Source organism: Alligator sinensis, unplaced genomic scaffold (genome assembly GCF_000455745.1).
Source record: "Alligator sinensis unplaced genomic scaffold, ASM45574v1 scaffold147_1, whole genome shotgun sequence".
NCBI lineage: Eukaryota > Metazoa > Chordata > Crocodylia > Alligatoridae > Alligator > Alligator sinensis.
In genome coordinates this window covers 4,816,487-4,836,422 of record NW_005841847.1, presented here as the reverse complement: position 1 = coordinate 4,836,422, position 19,936 = coordinate 4,816,487, and the positions used below count along the sequence as shown (strand labels likewise).

General features: G+C 41.7%; 1 protein-coding gene across 6 annotated transcripts in view; it reads left to right on the top strand.

Moving 5' to 3' along the window:
* Positions 1–6: 6 nt before the first annotated feature.
* SCAF11 (SR-related CTD associated factor 11) overlaps positions 7–19,936 on the top strand; it is a 76,115-nt gene continuing 56,185 nt past the window's right edge. For 3 of the 6 annotated variants that reach the window (XM_006015934.3, XM_025208569.1, XM_025208542.1), the window contains exons 1-3: positions 7–342; positions 4,660–4,731; positions 19,534–19,614. In XM_006015934.3, coding sequence (XP_006015996.2) covers positions 4,707–4,731; positions 19,534–19,614 — 106 coding nt within the window. In that variant the 5' untranslated portion in view covers positions 7–342; positions 4,660–4,706. Of the gene's footprint in view, positions 662–4,659; positions 4,732–19,533; positions 19,615–19,936 lie in introns of all 6 variants that reach the window. The other 3 variants (XM_025208553.1, XM_025208556.1, XM_006015933.3) reach the window with 3 other exon arrangements.

Here is a 19,936-nt window from a genome sequence, read left to right as displayed (position 1 = left end):
TGCCGGCCGCTCTGCCCGCGCGGGGAGGGGGCGCCGCGTCCTTCAGCCGGTGCCCGATGATTGTTGTGGGCCAGGGCCTTGTTTCCGGGCGGCCCCGGCGCGGTCCCCAGCGAGGCGTGAGCGGGCGGCTCCGAGAGCCCGATCGGCGCCAGCGAAGCCTGAGACTCGAAGCGAAGTGCAGGGAGAAGCTAAGCTGGGCTGGGCTGGGCCGTGACAAGCGAGAGCAGTGTTCCCGGCTCTCCCCTCCGGGGTCTTGGCTGCCGGGATGAGCCACAGTCCTGGAGCTGCTGCGGTATTGACTTCTGTCCAAGCTGACTTCAGACTTGATTCCTCTCCCCCATAGTTAGTTTCTCTACGTGTACGATTATAATTGTCTTAGTATGAACTCTGATCAGTGGAAAACTGCTTCAGGTTCATCCCCTCTGGCGTGGCAGGGAAAACTGCAGTGGAGGACAAGGGGGCAGACCCCCATGCTTTGGTCCCCCTGACCTTTGCTCTTTCTAGCTGTACTACCTGCTGCTTGGCCCCCTCTGCACCTGGCCCCCCCAATCCACTTGCCCCCTGTGCCTTGTACCCATCTGCCACGTGCCTGCCCTCCCCCCATCTGCCCTGCATCAGTACTCAAATCCATGACTAGCTTTCTTGGATTCAAATAAATATGGTAACTACTACCCAGGCAACTTCTCTGTGAATTAACTTTATGTAATGATATGTAATTTACTTAATGTTTTATACAGTGTTTTTTAGATTTATACTATATTGAGGCACAAAGGCCATAATGAAGTTTGATTTCATTGTGAGGAGTGTTGTACTGATCTAGTAAATGACAGTGTCTGCTTGGAATCGTTTGTTATCTAAAACTTTAAGGGTTTCAAAGCATTAATCAGACTGGGAAGGGAGGGGTGCTGTTCATGTTTAGCTTGGATTTTTTTCTTAATGACAAATACAAGTGGCAGCCATGCTGCTCTACCCTTCAGTTAACATTTGAATTGTATCATGGCAGAAAATTTAAATGGGAAGTCCAGCCCAGTATAACTTTTTACAAAACTCTGGATCCTTGCAGCAATCTATTAGGGTTGCAAAATAATTCATTCTGAGGCATTTTACAGTTTTATTGAAAAGAATACCTTTTGGATTCCTGTTGTTTTGAGATTTCCCTGTTATGATGTTTACCTTTGTGTGTAATACTCCATTTTGAGTCCATTCTTTGCATCTGAGAGAAGTTAGGGTGTTCTGTTACAGGGTATGGAACTGTGGTACCTTGCAGGGCTTGTGCCTTTTTTGTTAGCTTATGAAACGTACAGTGAATTAAACGTGTGTGTGTAACCGGTTACTGTATACACACATCAATTACTGTACACACATATACGTATAGATAGGTATCTATATCGTGTGTGTAGGTCTGTATTAGAACGCTGTTAACAAATATATGTGTGTGTGTACAGTAACTGATTATATACGACATGATTAGTTCCTAGGTGGCCTATGGTGGAATGGCTGCCTCTGTGTGGTACGCAGCAGATTAGGGAGAGGGGGCAGGAAGCAGAAAGCCAAGCAGCAAATCAGGCAGGGGAAGGGGACTGGAGTGGCACTTGAGGAGGGATTGGGCTTAATTCACAGGATGTCTGCCAAAAAGGTTGGCCCCCACTGGCCTTTGGAATTAAAATGAATCTTAGGGATCCATTATATACATGATTACAAAGAAAATCAACAGCTTTATTAATGTCCTGTTGCTTCAGGTTTCTGTAAAGCCTTTTAGGTCTTTTATGGAGATAAGCTGAAAAAGAATTCAGTGATCTTGAAAGGTGCAGAGGTCAAAGTGAATAGAGTATTACTGAAATAAAACATTTGCAATGTAATTTACACGTTTGGCATTAGACATGGGTTCCCTCAAGAAACAGCTAATTTTTAAGGGAAAGATAACTAGCTTATTGGAGTTGTACTTTCTAAGGTAGTCGTTTTCAAAATATTTGGACCAGTGGAACATTGTCTGATCCCAAATTAATTGCATATCCTTGTGCAACCTTGTTACTAAAATTTCATTCAGAAGGAAGACTAAGAGCCAGGGATTACTTGCCCCACAGATTCTCAAATTCCAGTTTGGGGACCACTGGTCTGAAGTACTCAACAGTAAAATAAGAGGAAGTGAGAGTTAATTCTTCTTTTGTTAGTCCTGCTACTCCTACTTTGGCAACAATAATTAATTAAAGATTAGCAGAAATTTTAAATTAAATAGGACATTCACATCACAGACTAAAACTAACTATTCTGTTGGATGTGTAGTATTTTAAGTTGTCTTCTACACAATTCTGGGGAGTCTTATGGTACTTGCAAAGAAGAAAAATGAGGTCGTACTTTCTTTTGTTGCTTTCTGAAATATATAGAAGACTTAGGAAAGAATTTGAACATATTTTTACACTTTATTTGTCCCCTTAACTTTGGAAATACCAGGAATACCAAGCCTTGTGTTCCCTGCTTTTACCAGTAGTCTTCTTGGAAGAGACCAGAGAAGTAGATTGGGATTTATCGTCACTTAAGGCTTGCCTATACTATAAAACTCTTGCTTTTAGAAGGTTTGGCAGCAGCAAGGGGGCCTGTAGGACAATCCAATAAGGTACTAGCTGCCAAAGGGCAGCAGCTGTTGGTAGAAAGTGCAGGTGTGTCTACACATGCTCTCTGACAACTTTTCTTGTTGTGGCAGAAGTCTTCTATTGCTTGTGGTGCAGGTGTTGCCCTGTTAGTAGAAAACAGGGTTCTACCACCAGAAAGAAGCTGTGAATGTAGACTTGCTCATAATTTAGCTGCCACAACTTTGCCAACAAAACTATGTAGTTCAGATCAAACCTTTGAAGCCAGACTTAAACCTTGAACAAAGTTCTTTCCTGCCAGTTGCTTTGTATTTAATACCTTTACAACACTTCAGAAAGAGTTTTAAATGGTCTGAATAGAACTAGTGGCTTGGGTTTCTGTCATTTGATATTTCTGATGTCATCTCAAAGTTCTGTAGTTGTGAATAGTCTTCAAGGATATGCAGCGAGCACAGAACCTGAATTTCTTTTGTGGTAAAACACAAAAATAACAAAGCATCCTTTTCCCCCATCCAGATACTTGTAAAGGATTTCCTTGTTCAGATATTCTTTGTAATATTATAAAGAAGTAAATAGTTAAAATTTTCCCTTGCTCAAGCTGTTATTGAGACACTTTACTGCAAACTCCTCTAGTAGTATGATTTGGTTTGTGGGGCTTGTTTCTGGTAAATACCCATTTTGCCAAGTATTTGCCAGAAAGTAAGGTAAAAAAAATGCAGTTTGGACTTAGTGGGGAGTAAGTGGTGAGCCTTAGTTCCTGGCAGCTCAAAGACCACCCCCAAGAAAATTCTTTCCCACACAGACCATTTTAACCTTATTATGGAGAGTTCTGTGTCAGAGGAGCATAATTGTCAAGCACAGTGTTCATTCTAGAATTTTAGATGGGCCAAAGATACTGAAAAAGACCAGGTTATGGAGCAGGGGTGTAGGTTGTAGCTGTGTTGGTCTAAGGACATAGGCAGACACCCAAGGAACCTTGTCTGCCAGATTATGGAGCTGCTTTTGAGAGAAGGACTGGGATCTTCAGCTTCACACCCCTCCATAACTTTTATCAATTGAGTGGCACCCAATTTCAAAGGCTAATTAATGTATTACGGTGCTTATCTCCTTACACAAGGACTTCACGGTGGGGCAAGCCTGAGCCTGACTTATCTGCTCATTTCTTCACACATCACAGCACCCTTAAAAGGATCTGAGGGTACCCCAGGGTATCTCATCACCCCATCACCCTGGCTGAGAGTGACTGGTCTACTGTAGGATCCTGTTATTGAGGCCTTGTTGTTCAGTTTCTTTCCAGTTGGAGTTGATAGAAATCATTACTCACAGTTGCCATTATGGGAGAACTTAGTGTTAGCAAGGAATCCAAATCATGGACTGAATTGACCAGTTGTTCGTGCTGGTCTTGTTCACTTGAATAAGAATCGCACTGTGATAGCCAACTCTTCAAAGTGTTTTTCTATCAGTATTAATTCTGTCTTGGTCAGGTTCAACTTCATCCTGCTGTTCTTCATCCATGTGCTGAACTTATCCAAGCACTGAGCCACATTGGAGGTAGTACCATGATTGTATAGATGTGTGCTCTTCAAGCGCTAAGAGCTGGTAGAGTTATATTCTGATCAGTGTCTTGTAGATGTTGAAAAGTACCAGAAGAGAATTTATCCTCGTGATACCCCAGCAGCAAGGGATCTAGTGGTACAAACGTAGTTTCTCACCACTGCTTGTTAGGTGCAGCCCTTAAAAAAGGACTTGAACTTCTTCAATGCATTTTCTTAGACTCCTGCTATCTCTCTCAGGCGAGACAACAGTATCTAGTGGTTGAGAGTACTGAATGCTACAGAGAGGTTTGGGAAGATCAGAAAGAGAGTCTGCCTTCTATCCACCAGTTCCACTAAGGTGCATTATATTTTGTATCTTTTCCAGGGCTGTGTCTTGAAATATTAGCATCAGTTGCGCAAACTTACTGTTTGTCTTAGGCTAGCTTCCCTGTGAGCTTGCTCAGGAAAGGAAGCCTTGATGCTGAATAATAGCTGACTAGAACTGATGTATTTGTCATGTGTTTTTTCATTATCAGTTGGACTACTACATGTTTGAAGAAAGAAGGGAAGACTCCTTCTCTGAATGATACTTGGCAAGAGTGACACAAGTAATTTGACTGACTTTTAACAAGAGATGTAGTTATCTGTGTTAATCTGAAGTCAAGTAGAAGGCAGAGTAACTTTGTACCTTTTATAGATTAACCAAAATAGATATAGCTGGCATAACTTTTTGTGGGCTGAAGCTCACACCCATCTGTTGCTGGGCTGGCATAACTTTTTGTGGGCTGAAGCTCACGGCCATCTGTTGCTGAGAAAGGATGTGCACAAAGCAGTGTATAAGAAGCACAGAAATTTGAATGCAAGTGGCAGAATGGGAAGGGCAGAGGGGAAGGTGAGCTGCAGTGCGCAGAAGCTTCCAAAATCTATAATATCAACTTTAATTAGTCTATAAGGTGCAAATTTGCCTTGTCTTCTACTTAACTTAGCCATGCACTTTTACCTTCCAGGCTTGTTAAAAACTTGCAAGTCTTGGGCTGAGCCTTTTATTTTTATAGTGTCCAGACATTCCTGATGGGCAAATGTTCTGAACTATGTGACTAAAAATAGGCTGTTTGTTGGTGGATTGGATTCATGTTATTTGGGAACTTCTTGAATGTTGTGATCTTTTTTTCAAAGAAGTCTGATTATTTCTTTCACTGGCATAATATTTGTGTTTTGTTCTGTTGCAGGCTTTAAATTCTTCAGTTTGGAATAGTTTACCATCCTTGAGGTGGAATTTGGCAGCTTCAGTGGAGCTTGGAGAAGGGTTGTCTTGGCATAGTCTTTGGAGGGTTACTTATGCTTTACCTTTATTAGCATTTGGATCAGAAATCCAAATGACTAGCAAATGGGCAGTAGAGTTTGGACTTTTGATTTTTTTGCTGGTTGCAGCATTGCTGAAATGTGTCAGTTTCTTAGAAAGACAATTAAAGGTCTTTCAGTACCATTCCTAGCAGTGTTGGTGTATGTCTTTATGAATCCTCAGGCCTGTAAAAACAGTATAAAATCTGTTAGACCCAAAACTAATTATTATTCTTGCAAGATATCAGTTACAGATATCTTGCAACAGTGTATCAGTTACTGATGCAGCTAATAAGTAAAACTTCTTTGTAGATCAGGAATTAATGTTTTATCAACTTCTGTTTTTACAGGATGGAAATATGCTCAATTTAGTCTTCTGTCCAGTTGAAATGGTGTATATTGAATAGTAGTTGTTCTGGGCATTTCCTAGGACTAAGGTATGAATACATTTTGTTAAGCAGGTGAGCTAGTTTGTGTATACTGAAAGAACTAATTTCCCTTTACTGTTATTTACATACCAGATCTCTTTGAATTAATGTCTTTTTTATAGATATTTATCATAAAGCACCAAGGGCAATTCACCAGTATTTCTTGATAAACTCATTCTAATGGCTAACACGGCTATACATAACAGTACTAATGAAATTTTTGTTGGAAAAGTTTTTGGATTGTGTAAAGTTAACACAGACATTTTACATGCCAAAGCTAAAGTTCAGACTCTGAATATAATTAAAGTGGAAATCTAAGTAGCTTTTACTAAATTTTAAGCACATGTTGTGTGAAATGCTAGGGCGGGATGGAGTGTCCCATTAGGGGGGTGGGGGTTGGCAACGGACCCGGAAGTGGACCAGAAGCACTTCTGGTCCACTTCCGAGTCTGCAGGGAAGTGTGGGGGGGACCATGCCCCCTGGCTCAGCAACTGGTGCCTCCTGGGTCTGCGGGGGGCGGGGAGCCACTTGGGGTCCTCCCATGACTGATCGCCAAGCTGGGGTATGGGGGGGTCCCCTGCATGCGCTCAGCAGTGGACCTGGAATTGGACTGGAAGTACTTCCAGTCTACTTCTGGGTTTGCTGCCCAGCATGTGGGTGCGCCCCCCCCCCCGCACTCCTGTGGGATGCTCCATCTGCCCCAGCATCACAGCGTTCACAGGCTGTGCCTGGTACCTTGAGATATGTAGAAAAAAACATTAAAGCTGTGTCTATGGCCAGATCACTAATTCTCCAAATTGGCATCAATTCTTCAGATTTGGATTTGGCCATATCAAATCGGGACAGTGGTCTGAATCAACGAATCGAATCACTGTCCCTGATTCAGGCCAAATCCAAATTGAATACGGCCCATTTTGCATACCCCTAGTTTTTATCTGTGTTCAGGAATACTGATGCAAAAAACTCATTGAAGAGCTCAACTTTGTCTCTCCTATCTGTTATTAATTGCCCTAGCCTGTCCTGTAGGGGTCCTATGTTACCCTGCACCCTCTTTTTTTCTCCTTGTATAGGTGAAAGGACTTTTTGTAGTCCTTATTTTTTGTTGCCATCCTAAGTTCCATTGCTGCTTTGGCCTTTCTTATTACCTGCAAGTGCAAGCCAAATGGGTATATTCCTCCTTTGTGGCTACCCTCTGCTTCCACAGTCTGTATGTCTCTTTTTCATCCCTAGGCTTTCCTGGATTTTCTTGCTCAGCCAAGAGGGTTTCCTGGCCCCCTTTATGTGCAATGGGATCGTCTCCTTTTGTGACTGAAGGATCGTTCCCTTTGTATTTTTCTCCAAGATTTGTCTAGGATAGCTTGGGTGTGAATGTCAGGGGCAGTGGATTAGGTGCCTTCCAGCCTTGCTTTTCCATGATTCTGTTAATGTTTTGTTCTGGTCGTTGATAGGATGCCGAACCCAGATGAGCTTTGAACTTGATCCATTATGGCACTTCCTGTGTTGTCTAGGTATTGTCCATATAGTTCTCCCTCTAGGTGTGCATGTGACCCAGTACACACAAGATTGGATGCTTCTTGAACAATATCTGTCCTGAAGGGCTTTGCCCTGGCTGTAACTGTGTGTAAGAGGTGACGCAGCCTCAGCTGCTGTGGTGTATGCATGCAACATTTATGTTCCTCAAATGGGAGACGTAGCTTTGATTTTGATTTCTTCAAAGTCTATATATAAAAATTAGTTTTATTAAATCTCTGTTTCCTCATGGTAATTTAAGAGAACATCCATGGTTCTCCTGTGGCCTTTTGTCGTGTCAGGTGATTTGTATGGGACCTCCATACAAATCACCCGAGTTATGCTTGTGTTATGCTATGGGACCTCCTATCAGGCAGAGCTGTCATGTGTTACTCCCCCCTATACCAACTGCTTCCTGGTCCAGTTCTGCACAGTGTCTTCCAAGCAGTTTCACTTCATAACAGCACAACGACACCCCTGAAAAGCATCTTGCGACGCCTTAATTCAGAACCAGTGTTCTGATCAGCGAAGGAATGGAGTACCAGTTGGAGATGCTCTCCAGGTCAGCCTTACAAAGTCATATGAAACTTAGGGACATACTAAACTATACCAGACGCTGCTAATTCAAAAGGAACCTGGTCTTAAACGCATGGCCTAGACGGGTATTTGTGAGGCCAGCTTGTCTACAGGAGCCAGTAACTGTAAAGTAACTTCTTATTCCGGCAATATTGACAGTGACCTTTACCTTGCCTTATGTTGCACTAGTTGTAGTTAATTTCTCAGTTGGGGGAACCCTTAACCTACACTTAAGAATAAGAATCCTTCACTGATAGGGTTGGGCATTTGGCCAGTCCAAAAAAAAAAAAAGTCAGATAACTGGTTAGATATTTTTAATAGGGGTCAAATATTGTAAGCATTAATGTTTTAAGACAGTGAAGAGAGAGAATTTAATCTTCAGTAGGTCAGATACTTTATGCTAATTACAAAAAACAAGCTAACTTGTTATGAAACAATTACATTCTAAAAATTGTAATGAACTCTCAGACCTATCATTGTTAGGTAAGTGTAAATGTGAATGATATTCAAGACCCAAACAATTCTTTTTTTCCTTGGCTTTTTCCCTGAAACCCCAGAGAAAGCCCAAAGTTATTGCTGGGGGGGGGGGCAAGGAAAAAACAGAAATAAAATGCAGATAGCTGCTATAAAAGTCAGCTTTTATAAAATGCAGTCATGTTGAGTAGGCAGCAGGCCAACCCATCATGCATTTTGCTGTTTGCATTTGGAGATGGCTGCAGTTGCATAGATGGCCAATAGGAGAAGCTTTGTTAAGTTGTTGGTTTTGGGTCTTCCTTCAGTACAGAGTAGCTCCTGCAGCTCCACCTGGCATATGGGGAAAAGGAAAGGAGGCTGGAACAACCTAGGAGACAGAAGCTTTTATTTTTTAAAAGTGGCTTATTTTGGTTTTGATTTAAACTCTTCCTAATTTTAAGAGGGGTGAGGGGCTTGTTTAAGCATGAGGAGGTACAAAAGAGTGTGTGGACAGTCTCAGTTAAATATTACCAAGTTAAGTGTATGTGTGCGTGCATGAGTGTGCGCACGCATGCACAAGCATGAGCACAACCCCTTAGAACAAATAATAGCTTTAGGGAAATGTTCCTTCTAGTCATTTCCCAATTAATGTAAGTAAACTGTGTTTATAAATTTTACATTAACTTGCAATTATGTTAGTCAAAAAGAGGCATGTACAAGCCTACAGCATAGAGGTATGTCTTATAATCTGATTTCTTCCAGCCTTCTCCAGGTTCTCTGTTTTTATTGGACTTATTTCTATTGCAGCATTAAAATTTTGATTTGCTACTGTACTGTTTCATTTCAAGACGAGTTCTGTTGTCTCCTGGTGCCTATCCCCCCTGTTCTACATGGGCGGTGGGGGGAAAGCCTAGTCTTGGAATCACAAATCAAGTAAAACTGCAGTACCAACAGTCAGAAGAGGAGGCAGGAATCCACTTGCTAAGGCAGCAGTGATGTGAGACCCAGTGCGCTGGGGGGAGTGTGGGGGAGAAGTGGCAGGGGAGCCAGGCAGTGGGGGAGTTCAGGGTCAGGGATAAATCCCCCTGTATTTCCCCCACATACACTGACTGCCCCTACCCCTCTGTGTTACCCACCTCAGCACTGAAGACTTTAAGATGACCCTCTGATAATTGCATTCTAATATATGGAAAATTATAACAGATTTATAATAATCCATGTATAGAATCTAACTTTTTGCAGGGCGGGGGTCACCTCAAATTCTAAGTTGTCTTGAATTTGAGTAAATATGGTAATTTAGGAAATTCAAATGTGACTCAGCACCATGACCCTTCCCCTTCTCTGCACATGGAGTGTGCCAAGGTTGTTTAATAACTTAATATTTGTCATACAAGTTCTGTAATTAATACATTTATTTGAACCGTAACACTTTAACAGAAATAAATAAGCGTATTTAAGTGTGATGATTTATGTGAATGTTTTCCTTGTGTAGCATGCTTAAAACAATTTTTTGTTCTGTGTAGATGTGTTGGGACATACTGATTCTTTTTGAGGCTCTTTCTCGCAGCAGAAGTGAAGAATTTGTCACTACTTCTTGGTATACTGTTTTTAAAACGTTTCTGTTAACACATGCTAAAGGTGTGTTTTGCACAAAGACTGAGATAAAGATTTTCTTTTTGGAATCATAGTTTAAACTCATGAGTATAAAAATATCTGCTTTAAAGCTGTAATATTTAGTATTTAACTAGTGAAAAATTGTGGTTTGTGCCTAGTTGAAAAATAGCTAATGTTAAACTGTACCCATCACTTCTTTCTAGGCTAATATTGAACAAGAAATGGCATGTCAGAGATTAATACTTGTAGAAAGCATATAAGCAACTGAAAAAGCATTGCTTCTAGGCACCTCAGGGGAGGACAAGGAGCAATGTCCATAAACTGTTTGAGGATAGTTTCAGGTTGGATGTAGGGAAGAACTTTACGGTAAGGGTGACCAGAATCTGGAATAGACTTCCCAAGGAGGTGGTGCAGTGCCCAGCCTTGGAAGTGTTCAAGAGTACACTGGACAGACATCTTGCTGGAATCATTTGATCTCGGCAGTATTCTTGCCCAGAGCATAGGGGGTGAACTTGATGATCTTTCGAGGTCCCTTCCAGGCCTTAATTTCTATGGTTCTATGATATGATTCTATTCTTAAACTACATATTTTGTGTCTTTCTTTTGAAGGGTATTTACATTTTTCAGAATGCATTTCTCTTGTTTTTGGATCACTTACCTGATTTTTACCTCTGCTCTTTGTAAACACTAGTTTTCCTTTCTCTCCCCCCACCCCCAAATATTTCATGTCAACTGCTCAATGATTAACTGAATACAGGTTCTGGAGTGTCACGTGCAAAACCAGTCAACCAAATCTGACATAATTACAACTCAAGTACCAAAATCTCTTAGAAATGTATGTTAGCCTGATTGTGCATTCAGGAGTTGCCTACAAATTCAGACAAACTCTAAGCAACTGAGGGAATGCAACAGATTAAAATTGTTCTTCTTAACTCCATATTGATTGTACATTTATTCTAAAAGGAATTTTCACAATGTGACATAGAATTGTAATAAGGGAGCTCTGAGAAGTAGCACTCAAACATTCATACAATTTTTGTCACTTTATTTTCATTTACTTATATTGGGGCAGGATAAAATACCTCGCCCACTAGTGTTGCCCAACAGCCCTGTTCCCCACACATCTTTAATTTTGCTTTTGAAATTTAGTATCCCCTTCATTTATCAAAGATGAACTACAGAACACATTCCAGACTCCTTGGGTGCTGATCAAAGCACTCTTAACTTCTTAACTACCTGCTATCTGTAATACTCCTTCAGAACTAGTTGGGGGAGGGGAGGATGGTATTTCCAATTTTTTGTTGAATGACTTCTTTGTGTTTTCAGTTAAATGAAAACCAACACATTTTTGTTTGAAATGGCTTCGTTGTTTGAAATGTTTTTAGCTTATGACTGGAGATAGGTAGGAGTTTACCTAAATTGCAGGGGGACTTACCAGTTTTTGCAAGTTGATTGCATTCAGCATTTTGCAAGTCAGTTGTAGCGTAAAGTTCTGATGTTCTGGTCGTTTCATGACAGCCCTGCCTCATGGCACTGATTGGCAGAGGGGCCCAGGAGAGATGAGGGAGCGGCCACCATCTTGATGGCTGGCTGCTCTTTGTGAGGCCTGCACCTCAGTGCTGATTGGCCTAGAGGCCCCAGTGTGGGGAAGAGGGATGAGGGGCAACTGCTATCTTGTCTGCTGCGCTTCATGCTGGCCCACCAGCCAGTGCCTTCCCTTCCTGGCAGTGAGGATTGTTGGCTCCCACTGGGAAATCAACACTTTATTTTAATTGTTCTTTTGGTTGTTGATTTTTGTGGATTTCATAGACAACCCCAGATTTCACAGTTTCCACAAATCTGTGAAACCATGAATTAAGAAGGTTCTTAGTGATAGGATTAGAGATACCTTTTTAGATCTTTTACTAGTTGTTTTATGGTTTTTCTCAGTAGCTAGAAAGTATTTTTAGAAACTATTGTAAAAATGTTCAAATACCTCATTGCCCCCAACAACCCTAATATCTAAAACACTGCTTATGTTACACCTGTCCTCTGGCAATAGTGTTGTATTTTTTACCTGGCAGCGTATTGAAATCTCGTGCTTGGTGCACTTCAGACTGCATATCTTTCAGTGGTATTCAGTGTTTGCTAGTTAAAATAGATCTAACAGTAAGAGGAATGATAGTCCAAATTTCATGCGTTCCTGTCAAAATAAAGCTTGGATTTATTGAAGAGCTGCTAAATTAAACTGGACAATCTTTGTCTGTATAGTACAATGCAGAGGCCATGCTGAAATCTGCCGTGTATGTGTGACCTGCTTAGGCCAATATGCTCTGCCCTGCTGATTCACACTAACACCTCAATTACTTGACAGCTTCCCTGCAGAACTGAAGTGAAAGCTATGTAATGAAAATTGGATCTAAATGTGAAATTGTTTCCTGAGGGTTTGTTTGTCACTAGAAAAAATTCATTTTGCTTGTTTAAAGCGTTAAGTATGAAACTTTCAACTTGGCCTTTGTTTGCTTTCTTCTTTTACCCATGTTGCTGGTGTGCTTACTCCTAGGGGATGGTCCAAGTGCATGATTCACCTGGTAATGGTTCATCCAAGTGTGTGTGCGCTTTATGAAGTGGCTATCACTAGTTTTTAAATAACATGAATTGCTAATCAGTTTATTTTTAAACAAATTTTTAACAGCTACATTTTACACCATGTTCCTAATGAAAACTTGATAATGTTTCAGTACAAATTTTAGAGCAATATTTTATTCCTGATTAGTTTAAAAGGAATAAATGTTAAGCTCACTTTTTGGCATAGGATTATGACTGCAAAATTTAGAATCTGCTCTTTAAAACTACTCTGGAATTTTGGAACCTCTTACAGATTAAATCAAGTTGGAGTTTTGTAGCTTTGGTCCAGGAAGTGTACAAGAAGTAAGGAATTTTGTGATACCTTCTATTGGACCAACTGTATAGTTAGGAGAACTCAGGTTGGAGGAAGGACCCTTGATGTGTGAAAGCTTGTCCAGTAGCTCTTCCAACCATATAATCAGTCCAGTAAAAGATACCACAAATAAATTCTTGCCTCTCTTACCGATTAATTTTAAAGATTGGCACCATCTCTTTAAGAAACTGTTCAGCTTTAAGGGAAAATTTTAATTTTTGTAAAGCAATTTTGATGGCATATTATAAATTTTAAAATTCCATTACTCTTGAGACCTGCCTTTCTTGGCCAGAACTGTGTTGTTTCTTCATCTAGCAGAAAAACAAATTAATGTTCCTACAAGGTGAGAAAATAAACTTACTGATCTGTTCTCTACTTATAGTAATGCTTTGCTATTTTGTTTGAGAGTGGAATATTCTGCATGCTTTGTCCCACTTAAGGTGGAGAAAGGAATGTGAAACACATGGTCAGTAAAGGGAGTTGGTCACTTGGACATTCGCATATCAGCAAGACATAAGCATACTCTTTTGTATACCAGAATCCCTTGAAAAAGGAAGAAGCCTGGGGAGGCTTAAGCTGTGCCTCCCTTTTGACTGTCCGTACAGTGAGAAGGAAACCAGCATGGTCTCAGACCAAAGTGGAAGGGAGCCGATTTGGTCAAATTGACCATGGTATAGGTTTCTTGGTTGGATTTCTTAGCATTCGAGAGACTTGGGTTGTGGTCCCTTGTGAGTTTACTTCCTTATTTAATGTACATGTAAGGAATCTTCTAGCTTCTGGACCTGTCTGGGCCAGATGATGCAGAACTGAAGGGTGTATTTATTGTTTTTAATTGATCTTTGCAGAGTTGTATGGAACCTCAGAGAGATCCTTTCTGGAACTGCAGTGATCAATACCTAGTGCTACACCTTCCTTGAGTGCCACTCCAATCCCTTCCCCTTCCCAATCTGCTGTGCTGCTTTTTGCTCCCTCTGTGCTCCCTGCTTGATCTGTTGCTCTGCTTTCTGCTCCCTGCTTTATTAGCACTGTGCTGCCTATTCCCTCCTCAATCTACTGTGTGCCACACACAGGCTGCCCAATGCCACCTGTGGCATGTGCTGCAGTTTGGCCACCCCTGACCTAGTGAAAAGATTTTCAAGTATAGAAGTAGGTGGACTTGTTTCTGGTTTCAGCGCCTTTACACAACCTCAAACTAATTAAAAATTGTATTGGGGAAAACCCCTTCTCTGTTTACAAAACAGCAGTCAATTAAAAATCATTGGTCAGCTTTTACTGTTTTTAAAACTCTTCTAAAACAAATGTATTTATTCTGAAATAGAAATTATTGTAATGTGATTCTGCTTTAACTCATTGCTTCAGTAAGTTTTTTTTCTTGTTGTTGCATAAGGCAGCCACTTCTTTTGATTGCACAAATAAACTAATCTCATTTCCTTTGGCTGCCTGTCACTTCAAACTGTTAGGCAAGTCTAATATGGCAAGTTTAGTGGAGATTAGTGAGGTTATTAGGTGTGTCTATACAGGCAAGAGTCATGGGATATCATCTATTTCTTTGTTTTTTTTATGAGTGGAGTGTGAGGAAGTGCCTAAAATAAGGTTGGGGATAGTAAATTATCCTTAATTAATGCACATCCTTAATTGCAAACTTTAAAAGCAAGATCTTGTCTAAATGTACAGCTTGCGTTAAAGTGAAATGTTTCTAAATTCAAGCAAGCCTCTCTGTAGACATACTTTAGACAGCTCATATCAATTTAGTTCATTTGTTTAAATTTTCATATGTTTGTTTGCTATAGTGTAAATTATTGTTTTTATACCTGTAATTACTTGGAATATTGTGCTTTGAAAGAGACTGATTTAGGCATTTGTATGCTTCCATGTTTATGGGGAAGTTAAATGTAAAAATGTGTTTATTCCATGTCCTGTTTAAATATTTAATGAATAGGGATTAGTAAGTACCAGATGCATCTCTGTGACTGCATGTTAAAGTATGGACTCCATAAGGTATTGCCACAGCTTAGAGCAGGGCTGTCCAACCTTGAAGTGGCCAGGAAGGAGCTGCACATGCTACTAGCTGCACCAGCAGAAGTCACAGATACCTTGGGTTGCAGGTGCCCCCTTGCTGCATTGTGCATGTGGGCAACCCAGGTCCTATCCTCAGCTCCCTGGCCCTGGGCTCCTCCAGTACCATGGGTTGCTCAGCCCTGTCCTATTCCTAGGGACAGGTACCAGAAGCCAGAGGAGGAAAGAAGAGCCCAGAAACCCCAGCTGCTTGCAGCTGAAGTGCTGAGGGAAACAGCAGAAAATGAACCTCTCCCTGGCCACATGTGGCCTGTTGGCTGTTACTTGGACAGCCTTGACCTAAAGCATGAACTTAATTTGTCAGCTGTTCCATGGTGACTCCTTATATACTTATTTTTATCTCATAAGTGGAGGAGCTTGGTTTTCTCTTCTTAAAAATCCGAGATGCTCTGATTTTAAAAAGAAAAACTAACCCAAAATCTGCATTTTTCTGTGATTTTTTTTTTTTTTTTAAAAGTGACACCTGTATATATGTATGTATCAGTTGAATGTGTTGCTTTATTTATATATTTCAAATTTTAAAGCATTTTGTAAGCCTACCAGTGCCTCAGTCATTATAAAAAAAAAAAATATAAATCTAAATATTTGCTGTTTTGATTTTTGTGTGTTTTATTGTAGAAAATCAGCTCTCCCCTACCCCTTTCACTCACCAGGACATGTGTCCAGCTGCGGCTGCCCCCACCACCGCTTTGTGGTGCTGAGCAGCTCTGATATGCTGGTGCCCATGCCGTTGCCCCTCACTTCCAAGCCTCAGCTCCCCCAGCCCTGCTGGTGCCCCTCACTCCGAGCTCAATTCCCTCCAGTGTGTGAGAGGGAGTAGATGTATGTGTGCACAGGCAGCATGGGGTGGCGAGGGGCACAGGTGACACAGTGGGCAGGGTCAGACACATGGCCCCTGAGATTTCTGCAGAGCAGAATACAGGACGGCAGCACGGTTGGATTGGCTCCGGGCAGGAGCTGCCTCCATGACCCAGTGCAGGAGGAGTATTGCACCACCATGGCTGCCAAGGTGAGGAATGACAGTGGTGCAGAGTTGCGCCCCCACTGCTGCTGGGCAGGCGGGGAGTGCCTCACCTTGGCCATGGCAGCATGGTGCTCTCTCCTGTGCCAGGTCTTGCCCACTGGGCCACAGAGGCAGCTGCTTCCCACAGCTGGTCTGACCCCACTGCAGCCCTGTGCTCCACAACCTGCTGTGAGTGCAGAAGTCTTGAGGGGGCCATGTGCCCCGTCCACCACGTTGCCTGTGCACCCCTGTGTTGCTTGTGGCCTTCTCCCCCTGCCCCCACCATAGACTTACCTGGAAGCAGCTGTGGGAGCTGCTCCACTGCTTTGCCTGGCTGCTGTGTGCAAGAGTGCATGCACCCTTGCACATGGCACCCCTATGTCCCCCTCCCCCAGCCTCTAGCAGCCCCTCGCAGGCTGGAACACTACCAGCCTACAAGGAAAAACCCATGGTTTCCCACTTTTTTTCTCTGTTAAAGGAGAAAATCCACGTTTTTCCGCAGCTAATGGAAAACCTGGATCCCTTCTCATAAGCAAAGTTAACTTTCCCTCAATGAAAGTGAGCAGGGCTGTCCAACTTACATGTAGTTTAACTTATTTTTCATTGATTTACCAGAGTTTGAGTGAAAACAGGTGGTTATCAAGGGATAACTGATTCACTGCAAGTTTGTATTGTAGCTTACCTTAGGTTAGTTGTTTTGTGTGCATGTATCTTTTGAGTCTTTGTAAGAGCAGATGCATAGTGGTAGGGAGTTGGTTTAATTCCTACTTATGTTCTCACTTGCTTTAATTTTCTAAAATGTTTTTTGTATCTCTCTCCACTCTCTGGTTGAGGACTGAAGAAAAGACCCATTCCCTTATTGCTTAATAGTGGGGAAACTGTGCCATTGCCTTAGCAATTTTCTACCTCTTTTAAACATTCAAGGAGTTACTTAAACTCTGTCCTAGAAGGTCCAAACTTACTGGTTCCTGACTCTTTCTCCCACTGTTTGCTTTCCTAAAAAATGTGCCTGTCCAAAATGCCAAATTTAGGATGTAGATAGATCTGTAAATGAGTATTTATCTATTCCTGCAAACTTAAATCAGCATATCTAGTCAACATAACCAAGTGTGTGGCAGCTGTTGCACTGTTACATGCAATAACAATTTTTCATGAGGGGCTCTAGACATAGGGGAAAAAAGACAACTTGCAAAGTTTTGCCAACAGAATGACTTCTGGTGACAGGGTTTTTTCTGGTGTAGACTCTGCTGAGGGCACAGAGCTTTGGTCTAATTCCCTGGCAAATGCTTTAACCATTAAGCTGTTACGTAAAAGGTGACTACCATCACCACCTTTTTTGAAAGCAGTGTTTTAACTCCCTGCTGTCTTTGTATATGTAGGGAATGATCTGAGTATACCCAGGTACTTCATGGATTTAGGAATAGGAAAGCTTGCACTGAATCCCCAAGTAGGCTTAGGCATGAGAGAGACCCTGAGATGCTCATCTCGCTCAAGATGTCAATACCTCCAGGCATGTGCATTGCCAGTTTCAGTAGTTTTCCTGACAAAAATATAGGTGCCTCGCTATTTAGGCAGGTTTTTATGAAGTGCTCATTTGGACTCAGGTGTTTAAAGTGCAAGTAAGGCCAAATTTAGGTGAGATAGATATAGGTATGATTGTAATTTGGCCACAGGAGTCTAAACTTCAAAAAGAAGGGGAGATTTAAATACATATGGCTTAGTGACAGCAGGTTTTACTTTGTCAAGGTATTACTTTATGGTGAAAAGAGGAGAGAGATCCATTATAGTAAAAGCAGAAAGAGGAAGGACTCCCTTTTATTTTCCATTCCCTAAACTAAGCTAAGGAGAGAATATTCTAGCTCCTGGTGCAGTAAACAGGCTAGCCTTCAAACCTGTATTTCTGGTTTATTACTTTGCAGTCTATGAGTCATGTGGGATGGAGGAACCAGAGACTTCTTTTGTCCTTCCTCTTCTCATGTGTCACTCTTCAACAGATGACAGTACCTATTGACCATTTTATCTGTGTATGCTGTGCCCATGACTCTCTTAAATTTGTACCTATACTTTTGACCTATTACTAGACCTATATTTTATTCCATCTTGTGATCCTTTTGGAAACTAGAACAGGAGTTTACCTTCCTCATGATTAAAATATTCCTGCCCCACCCCCCTCCGTTGTCTCTACCACAGTACTTTCTGTTTAGGTTTGCAGGATCAGTCAGTTTTCCTATTCCTCCACACACATCTAAAACCTGCTGGTTCTTTTTCCATAACTGGTAGGGAGGCAAATGGCAGAATCCAGTTGCTTTGGTAGTGGTAGAGAAGGGGTGGCTTGGTAGGAAGACTAATGGGATCGACTTACCAAGAAAACTTAAGAGTAGCAAATGTTATTTTAATAATAATGAATGCTTTTCCTTTACAATATGACTATTTTACAATATTAGAGTTTGAGAAGAATATTTGTATAGTTTACCTATATAATTATATGTCAGTTGCAGCACTTGTATTCATACAGTTTTGATATTTAAATAGGTACGTCTCAATTTTACAGGGTTTTTCGTTTTTTGTCTTTTTTTTAGATTAGCCATCCACTTTATTTGAACTGGTCCAGTGAGACACTGAAAATAAAAATGGCTACGAAGTGTTCATATTAAATGGTTCATAGCTGCCTTCTACTACTCCTCCTGCCAGACACCTCTGCTCTGCAATTATCTAATGAACTAGTGTAAAGCATTGGGAATACAGGTTTCCCTCGATTTATGCGGTACATGCGTTCCCGGAGAATGGTGCATAAATCAAATTCTCATAAAGCGAACCCACTTTACAGTGTAACAAATAGGGATCGGTTCCCATGGTGGGGAGGGAAGGAGTGAAGTTGGGACTAGGGAAGGGGCAGGCAGAGGGGTGCAGCTCCCAGGGTTGCACAAGGCAGCAAAGCGGAGGGAATAGAGTGGCACTCACCCCAGTCCCTGCTGCAGCAGCTGTAGGAGCAGCGAACACTAGCTGCCTGTAGCCGCTGGGCTGCACTGTGCCCCACACCCCCCAGGGCTCTGCCTGTCCCCATGCACCCCAGCTCCTGCTGCAGCAGCCCTGGGAGAGGCCAGTCAGCTGCCTGCACCAGGGCACTGCACAGCCCAGGAGCAGAGGTGAGTGGGGACAAGCGGAGCCCAGGTGCGGGGGGACAGGTAGAGCATGGTGCAGCCCAGTAGCTGCAGGCAGGTGGTGTTGGCCCTTTTCCCTCCCCCCACAGACTTACCTGTTTAGGCGTGGGGGGGGGTGTCGTCTATGCTGATTTGCATAAAAGCGATTTACCTCGCATATAACAAGTTGTGTCTAAATATGCTCATCGCATGAGAGCGAATTGACATATAAAGAACCCGCATAAATCAGGGGAAATCTGTATCTTCATGAAGTTGGTAGTGGTTTAATGTTTAAAATTGGAATATAGACATAGTAAGAAAAACTGAATTATTGCTTTAATGTTTTACAGATTGTATTTCTCAAATAGAGATGAAGAACAAAAAGCAATATGTTCCAGATGTTGAGGGTCAAAAACATGAAGACATGGAAGGTGTGTAGATATATATCTATATATATCACATCTATACTGTAACATAATAAAATGAATGATAGTCAAAGTTAATTTTACATCTTTTATCTTTGGCTGAACTAAGGCATTGTAGGTGGTAGAAGTAAAACTTTATAAATTTAAGTTAGTGTAACAAATGTTTCTCTTCCCATTGAAGACCCCCAAATCTGTTACTTGTGGTAACTCTATCCTGATCATAGTTGTCAGACACAACCCAATATTTCAGGCAGGGGGTGCCCCAGCACTCCCCCAGCTATTGCTGCTAAATTACAAAGTAGTCTTCATCTGTGTTTTGAGTTGAAAG